Raw genomic sequence first — 8,830 nt, forward strand, 5'->3', positions numbered from 1 at the left:
TGAAACATATAAATGACGACATCAAACACAATAGAATTATCAAAATAAGGGATTAACATATACTAAACTATAGACTTTTATGAATAAATCATCTGTTCAATCGAATGGGAAGGTTTAACTTTTTTCTCTTTATTGAACTTACATAAACAAAAACAAAACAAACTGTAAAGATCAAAAGTTTCATCAATAAAAAGTGAATTTCTTTATTTTAAAACATCAATAAAGCAATGACTCGTTTATTCAGAGGGGCGTGGTTATAGTTGTAGTGGCCACGCCCCTCGCTGACAACCAGCACGCCTCGTCTCCGTCTCCTAGCAACCAGCCGCTCCAGCCCGCCCCGGCTCCAGCAGCAGACTCAAGCCGCTCAGGACGCACCGCCGCCGGGCTCGAACTTCCCCAAGTACCGGGGAGGAACCTCCACAATCCTCCATGGATCCGACCCCAGAGTGAGCCGGGCTGCCGGGCCCGAGGCCGAGCGGCGCCGCCATGAACGACCGGTACCACCGGGCGGCCAGCGACGGCCACCTGGACGTCCTGAAGGAGGCCGCGCGGAGGGAGCTGAACGCCCCGGACGAGGACGGGATGACCCCGACTCTGTGGGCCGCGTACCGGGGGCACCTGGAGGCCCTGAGGCTGATCGTGGGGAGAGGGTGAGTCCGGGGGTCGGGGACCGGGGACCGGTTTCCGGGGAGGAGGGACCGGGGGCCGGGGAGCAGGGAGGAGTGACCCGGGTGTAGGGAGCATGGGACCGGGGAGAAGCGTCTTGGGACCAGGCAGCAGGTTCAACCTCTATATAGTCTATATACACATATTTATACATGTGTACATGTTATAATTATTATCATTATATTACTATTACTATTATATTTACTGTTGCTGCCATTATTACTATATACTGCTATATATACTGTACTATTTTTATATACTGTCTAACAATAACATTACCATCATATCATCAGTACTATTACCATCATCTTGCCACTGCACCTTATCTACCTATTTTATTTTATTTTATCTTGTGCTTCTGTTTTTTATTTTTTCTACCTAAATATTTTTTATTTTATTCAATTGTATTGTATTTTATTGTATTCAATATACCGGCTGCTATGACAACTTAATTTCCCTTCGGGGATGAATAAAGTAATCTATCTATCTATCTATCTATCTATCTATCTATCTATCTATCTATCTATCTATCTATCTATCTATCTATCTATCTATCTATCTATCTATCTATCTATCCATCTATCTATCTATCTATCTATCTATCTATCTATCTATCTATCTATCTATCCATCTATCCATCTATCCATCTATCCATCTATCTATCTATCTATCTATCTATCTATCTATCTATCTATCTATCTATCTATCTATCTATCTATCTAACCTGAGAAACTCATCATAAGTGCATTCATCAGTAGAACAATAAGCTTTTCTTTCAGTGATTAAAATCATAACTGGAGGTAAAATAAGTTCACTTTTATCATAACTACCCCTCATATTTCACCGGAGCGAGATTACATTTTCATTTATGACAGTTTAAAGAAATTTTTATTACATTATGTTGACAATGTTGTCATAATATGTGACTTTAACTTGATTGCAAGTCTTGCAAATAACAGTATTTTAACAGATTTAAGTCAAAATATGAACCTGTTCTGTTTTAAGTCAAGTGAATATTGTGTTAATAGAAAGTCGTCTTGATTTAGTAACAGATTTCCATCACAAGGGCTGAAACTTAAAATGAACAAAAGATCATTTACAAAGATTTCCTCAAGAAATTTGTATATATTCAGTTTTATTATAAATTATTTAATTTTGCACTGCTGGTCACATAAACAACACCTTGGTGTATTTTCTACAATTACTGGACATTTTTTCAAAATACAATTTACTTATCTATTGATCAAGAAAATAATCCTCAATTGATGCTTGATTTTCATCAAGAATCCTACAGCTTCATTCATTGTATATCATAGTAATAAAATATGACGTATTATATTCTTTTATACATCATAACTTTACCTCACTGCTCCTGCCTGCTTGTATTAACACAGACAGAAATAAAGTAATATTGTGTCCCTTTGCTGCTGGAGATGCAGGGTTATACATTTTAACAGCTTCATTACAGACAAAGGTCACAGAGCAGGATAACATCTGTCCTGTGGCAGCAGATTAATAACATCTGTCCTGTGGCAGAAGGAATATCATCTGTCCTGTGGCAGACGACTCATGAGGGCGACTCTCAGTCAGTCACACTGCTGGTGGCAGGTTTATCAGCCGAGGCAGTGAAGTGAAGTGAAGATGAATCCGACGCAGCCGACACACGAAAGGTCACAGTGATAAATCTGAGCATCTTCTTCCTGCAGCAGTTGTAACAGGATGAAGCAGCACAGATGAAATCAGAGTTCACAGCAAAAACATAAATGAAAGTGAAGTATATTCTTGGCAGCCGAGAGGTCGCTGTGTTGTAGAAGTTGATGGTGAAGGAAAGGAACGCAGACCCAGTACTTACAAGTATAATAATGTTTATCGCACAGAAGTTTCACAGGTCACGACGAGCTCTAGAACTCGGAGAAATCACCCAGGCCAAATGGTGAAGTCTGACCATCCGTGGTCTCACACACATTATATAGAGAGGTTAGTTCCGCCCCTGACTTCGGGTAACATGCCATCCCACCTAGGGCCTTCTAAGGACGTGTTTTGTGTCCGAACATGAAGACACATTGGTCAAGGACGTTCCTTCTACAGCCATCCATTAGCTGGTCAGAGGTTATTCCCTAGGTCAAAGGTCCTTCCAAAGAGGGACAGACCTACTACTAGGGAATGTCTGAGAGTCACGAAAAATACCATCATAAATATAAACCTGTCATTATATTTAAACACATGCTAAAATCATTAACTCTAGTGAATACACAACAAAAGTGTTTAGAGACACGTCACTGTTTTCATTTATTTCCCTTTAGAAACTTCATGGAACTGGGCAGGGACAGAGGACGGTTTGAAGATTTAAAACAGTTCCTTTGTGTCACAGGAACATTGTGGTGCAGTGCTTTGTTCAGGTTCATGTTCAAGTTATTGTTTGAGATAGTTCAGTTTGATTCTCCTCCACAAACATGATCCGATCGATCATCATTTCATCTCACGGTGAAATAAACCTCACACCTGTTGCTCTGGTATCTGATGTAATGACTGCCCTCTGCCAGGGTGTGGCGCTGCAGACAGGCACCCGGCTGTGAGAAGTGCTGACCCTCGGCTGTGGAGTCTGGTGTGTGTGGGATAAATAATGCACAGTCAGCTCTGTCATGTTTAACCTGCAGTGTTTCAATTATTGATCAGGACTCAGTCATGTGGGTGGAGAGTAAACAGGAAGAGGAGGGGTCACCTGAAACCAGTTCAACATAGTTCAACCCTGTTTACTGGGGCCCACTGATAAGGAGTCATTAATAAACAGGGTTAGATTTAAAGATGCCTGGCTCTGTCCAAAGGTAATGAAACCACAGAGCAGCACAACAAGGATTTATTCATCTTATTTATCATCATTAATCATATTAATGAAACTGTTAAAGGTCAAAAGATGACAGAAAAACGACCAATGCAATATGTTCAGATTGGATATTTAAATTTGTAGCTGAACTCAGAAATCAGAAATCAGAAATTATTTATCGCGAAGTAGGTTTACACCTACCTGGAATTTGCTTTGGTTATTGGTGCATACAATGAACATAGAAACATAAAAACACAATAAAAACACCACACATAAGAAAAACAATAGTAATAATAAAAAAAACAATATATATTTACTCACTATTTACTTCTTATTTACTCACTTTTTCTAATATTTATACAAGGTAGCATTTATTTAGACATAAACATATCTATATAAAAATATATACAAGATAAAAGATATAAAAAGTGACGTAAAAGGTGAAATGCACAATGCCCAATGCAAAAAGCAAAACAGTGAACAGTGTCAAATTGCAATATGCAATGTAATACAGTGTGATATATATAATATAATAATATGTCTTAATTTAACACATCTCAGGGGTGTGGGGGCGGAATAAAAGTCCAAGTCAGGTGGGGGTCCCGGGCCTTGTTGATAAGGCCCACTGCAGTCGGGAAGAAGCTGGTCTTTTCAATTCTCTTCAATTCAATCAAGTTATATTCAAAAGTATCAGTCGTGTAAATGATTCTGATTCTTTTCATCCAGATCCATGAATTGTTTGTGAGAAATCAGTGGAGATGTTGGTGATGTCCTTCCATCAGGCTTCATGAACATCTGTCCAGATAGTTTATGAGTAATCCTTCTAAATTACAGACAAACAGATGAAAATGTGACTTCATGTATTTCAGTTTAACTCAGATTCACCGAGCAGTGATCGGTGCAGAACCCAGGTTTTACACATGGTTGATACAAAATAATGAGTTGTTAACAATTCATCACTTAACTCGAGTTGTGTGAGTCACCGAAGCTTCTGTTGACCTGTGGTTGTCTCATGAGTCATCTCACTTCCTGACTTCAGTCTGACGTGTGAGAGGATCAGTCGGGTCGAGTTTCTCACGGAACCGTTTGCTGCAGTGGACGAAGTTTAGAAACGTCAGCAGAAGAATCTAAAATAAATCGAGTTTGGGTTTTGATGGAGAAGAACAAACCACACACTGTAAAGGTCAAAATAGAAATGTGAGAGAGAACAAAGATAGAAAACAGTGAGTTTAAAGTTTCATATGTGATTTCATGTTTAACATTTTTTTATTGGTTTTCTTTGGGTACTCAGTACAATTATACAATTATAAACATAAATCTAATGGATATACCCCTACCCACAATACTACCCACTCACCCCCGGCCAGCCTACCCCATGCAGCAGAAATACATAGAATGTATATATATATATATATATATGTATATAGGCATATTAAATTATTATAATACAATACAATACAATTGCATACATCCCTGCTGCAAGACAAAGAAAAGGAATTAAATAAAAGAGAAGAGAAAGAAAAAAAGAAAAATTAAAAAAATAGAATAAATCAGTAATTAGGTAAATATAATTTTTAAAGAAATAAAAAATAAAAGGGGGGGGGGGGGTTGCCATCTAATCTTCCTCTTGTAGTGGGCTTTGTATGCTCTCATAGTACGACAAGAAGGGGGGGTCCAGGTATATCCAGTTTCAAGAAATACATGATGTCTCTAATCCATCTGCTGAATGTGGGGGGTGTTTGCTCCTTCCATAAGAGTAGTATCAGATTCATATGTGATTTCAGACACTCAGAAATCGTTATTGTGTCCAGTTGCCTAAAAACTTTGCAGCTGTTGCAACCGAACTGACTTGAATGAGAAACTGAACGTGTGAGAGAGTCCATTGATCCAACATGGCTTCTCCTCTCCTCCTCCTCCAGAGGCGACCCCGACAGGTGTGACATCTGGGGCAACACGCCGCTCCACCTGGCCGCTGCCAACGGCCACCACAACTGCCTGTCCTTCCTGGTGGTGTTCGGTGCCAACGTGTGGTGTCTGGACAACGACTACCACACGCCGCTGGACATGTCCGCCACCAAGGGCCACATGGACTGCGTCCGCTACCTGGACTCCATCGCCGCCAAGCAGAACGCCCTCAACCCCAAGCTGGTCGGCAAACTGAAGGACCGGGCGTTCCGAGCCGCGGAGCGCCGCATCAAGGACTGTGCGAAGCTGCAGAGGAAGCACCGCGAGCACATGGAGAGGAAGTTCATGAAGGAGTCGGCGGCTTTGGACAACCTGGACGCTATTAGCTTCTCCAGCTACACCAGCAGCAGCACGCTGAGCCGCAAGTTCAACACGGTCTCTTCCAACATGCCATACTCACAGGTAGGGTTGCAAAGGGGCGGAAAGTTTCCGGTAAATTTCCGGAAAGTTTTTACGGAAACTTTCCATGGGAAGTTAGGCTCGGGAATTTTGGGAATTTTGAAAAAAAAATAAGCAAATTAAATGTGAGCAATAAAAACATCATTCAAAACTCTATTTTAAAGATGTATGGAACGTTGAGTTTCAACCCTCCACTGTGCATTCTTCCATCACATGCACAGATAACTCCCAGCATGCTTCACTCTACAGCAGGGCTATTGAGGCCTGCTGTAGAGTGAAGGACTAGTCAGGTAAGTTTCCCTGATATTACTGGGGAAAATATATTAGCATGCTGATTGAGGATTGTTCATCTGTTCATCTAGACTATTTCCATTCATTTATCCATCAATTGTAAAATATTTTTACAGACGATTCCAATTGTTTGGCTAACTATTTATATCTCTGGCATTGCATTAGCATTTTTTTACAAACTTTTTTCTCATCTTATTCTACAGAACAATGCCACGTGCACTATCTCATGTGTGGAGACATTTCACCCCATCCAATGTAGAAGGAAAGGCTGTGTACATTTGCAAATACTGTGCAAAGACCTTTAAGAATGACACAACGATGCAGAAGCATATAGTCAAGTGCCCAAAGTTTCCTCAGGGCTCAAATCAGCCTATGACACAACAAAATGTTTATATTTATGTCTGTATATGACAAGGTAAATACAGTTAGTATAAATTACCCACAACATTTCCAGTTTATTCCCGTTAATTCCCGTTAATTCCCGTTAATTCCCGTTAATTCCCGTATATTCCCGTTAATTCCCATGAAAAGTTTCCAACTTTGAATATTCCTGGAATTTTGCAACCCTACTCACAGGTACTAGAACCACAGAGCAAAGTCCTGTTGTAGGTTTAACTTCTGTTCAGCTCGCTTTCAGAAAAATAAAACAAAACAAACCTCAAACCTTCAGCTTGATCCCTTGTTGCTTCCCTCTCTTCTCAGGCCACTCTGCACGCCACCGCCAAGGGCAAGGCCAAGATCCAGAAGAGGCTGGAGAAGAAGAAGCAGGTCGACGGAACGTTCAAGATCTACGAGGACGGGAGGAAGAGCGTGCGCTCGCTGTCCGGCCTGCAGCTCGGCAGCGACGTCATGTTCCTGAAGCAGGGCACCTACACCAACCCCAAGCAGAGGTCACGCCTCAACATCCGCCACATGTTCCCCGGGGACGCCGAGGACGACGCCGACACCGTCTCCCGCGCCATGAGCGACCCGGGACTCTACGAGGCCGCGTACTCGGAGGTCAGCGCAGACTCCGGTCGCGATTCGCTGTTCACCCGACCTGGACTCGGCACCATGGTGTTCAGGAGGAACTACCTGAGTCGGGGGGTGTTTGGGATCGGGGGGGCAGCAGACGATGGGAGTGTGGTGGGCAGCGAGCCTGTGGGCCGGGCGCCGAACGTTCGCCTACGTGGACATCTGCCTCGCCGCTCGCCCAGCTTTGACGGGGACAGCATCGGCAGCGCATTGAGCCTGCAAGAGAGAAACCAGCAGGAGCTGCCCTGGGAGGAGGAGGACGTGGGACTGGACCAGGACCTGGAGCCGGAGAACTGTCCTCTGGAGACGTTCCTGGCCTCGCAGAACCTGGGTGAGTTCATGCCGATCTTCAGGAGGGAGAAGATCGACCTGCGTGCTCTGCTGCTCTGCTCCGACCGGGACCTCGCCAGCATCCACCTGCCTCTGGGCCCCCGGAAGAAGCTGCTGGACGCCTGCAGGAGACGTTTGGACACATTGGACGAACCAGAGGCCATCGAAGACACTGAGCTCTGAGGGTCAGGGACGAGACATTCATCTCCACTGTTCACACGTCACTGATTCTGGAGGATGCCGTCACCTCGACCATCTTTATTCACATTGTTAGGTTTGCATGACACCACATTGCAGGATGAATGGCGCCATCTTGTGGCGGTTTCACGATACAACAAGAGGTGTAAAAGCCATTTTAGTAGCATGACACTTTAGTTCATACTTCATTTGTCTTTTTATAATAAAGGATACGACTGTTATCATTTCTCTGAGCTGGACACTGGTCTCCTCCAGTGAAACCTGACTGTTACACCTGAGTGTCTGTATTTACTGGATGTACTTTAACGTCTTAAAATGTTGTTTATTATGTATTTTTTGTACAGTTTTCCTACTTTAAACATGTTATTTTACGTGTGGCAGATAAAAGCTGACTCTGCTGATTACTGTGAGGTTGTATGAGTGTGTATTAGACAACACACTGTTATCTCTTCACTTGAGAGTGTGAGTCTGTGCATGAATGAAGGTTTTTACCCTCTGAAGACAAATCTGCAAACGAGATCTCTTAATAAAATAAAGTGCAAATTATTATTCTTGATTCTTGTGATTCAAACCAACCAAATGTTTACAGCAAATGTTTATATAAGTTGTGTATCTTTATATCTTCTCTAGTTTATTAATGGTCAGTGTTGAAAATTCAGTAAATACTTTATTTACTACTCAAGTATTTCCTAGAGCCCAAGAACTTACATTTATGTTTATGTTTTACATTAAAATATTTGTTTCTTAATTCAGGTTTTATATATTTGGTTGTGTTTGTGTTTTCATTTGATTTATAGTTATTTATTAAAACGTTTATGGTTAAATTGTAAAATATCAAACCTCAATTACATTTCTTTGTCTTCAAGTTTTCTTTAAGATTCAAGATTCAAGATTTTTTTTTATTGTCAAATGAACAGAGATTACATGAAGCAGTCACTGTCAATGAAATACTTGGGTCACAGGCTCTCTCTAAGCAATGCTCAGTAATTTTAACCCAAAAAAATAAAATAGAAATAGTATAAAATAGAATAAAATAGAATAACAATAAAATAGAATATCAAAAATTTAAAATAGAAAATAAAATATATATATCTAAATATATATATTTAAAGATGAATGTTCAATTTGTGCAGTAGTGCAAGT

General features: G+C 41.3%; 1 protein-coding gene across 1 annotated transcript; it reads left to right on the forward strand.

The window, feature by feature from the left end:
* Positions 1-486: 486 nt before the first annotated feature.
* Positions 487-8,201, forward strand: LOC133028073 (pre-mRNA splicing regulator USH1G-like). Its single transcript, XM_061095268.1, has 3 exons — positions 487-650; positions 5,410-5,857; positions 6,848-8,201. Exons 1-3 carry the CDS (start codon positions 487-489, stop codon positions 7,670-7,672), a joined length of 1,437 nt encoding a protein of 478 aa, XP_060951251.1. The 3' UTR covers positions 7,673-8,201.
* The last annotated feature ends 629 nt before the right edge of the window (positions 8,202-8,830 follow it).

Source organism: Limanda limanda, chromosome 21, assembly GCF_963576545.1.
Source record: "Limanda limanda chromosome 21, fLimLim1.1, whole genome shotgun sequence".
Lineage (NCBI taxonomy): Eukaryota > Metazoa > Chordata > Actinopteri > Pleuronectiformes > Pleuronectidae > Limanda > Limanda limanda.

Coding starts and splice junctions, on each gene's coding strand:
- LOC133028073 (XM_061095268.1), top strand. CDS start 487: ATGAACGACCGGTACCACCGGGCGGCCAGCGACGGCCACCTGGACGTC. Junction 651..5,409: donor AGGCTGATCGTGGGGAGAGG/GTGAGTCCGGGG, acceptor CTCCTCCTCCAG/AGGCGACCCCGACAGGTGTG. Junction 5,858..6,847: donor CCAACATGCCATACTCACAG/GTAGGGTTGCAA, acceptor CTCTCTTCTCAG/GCCACTCTGCACGCCACCGC.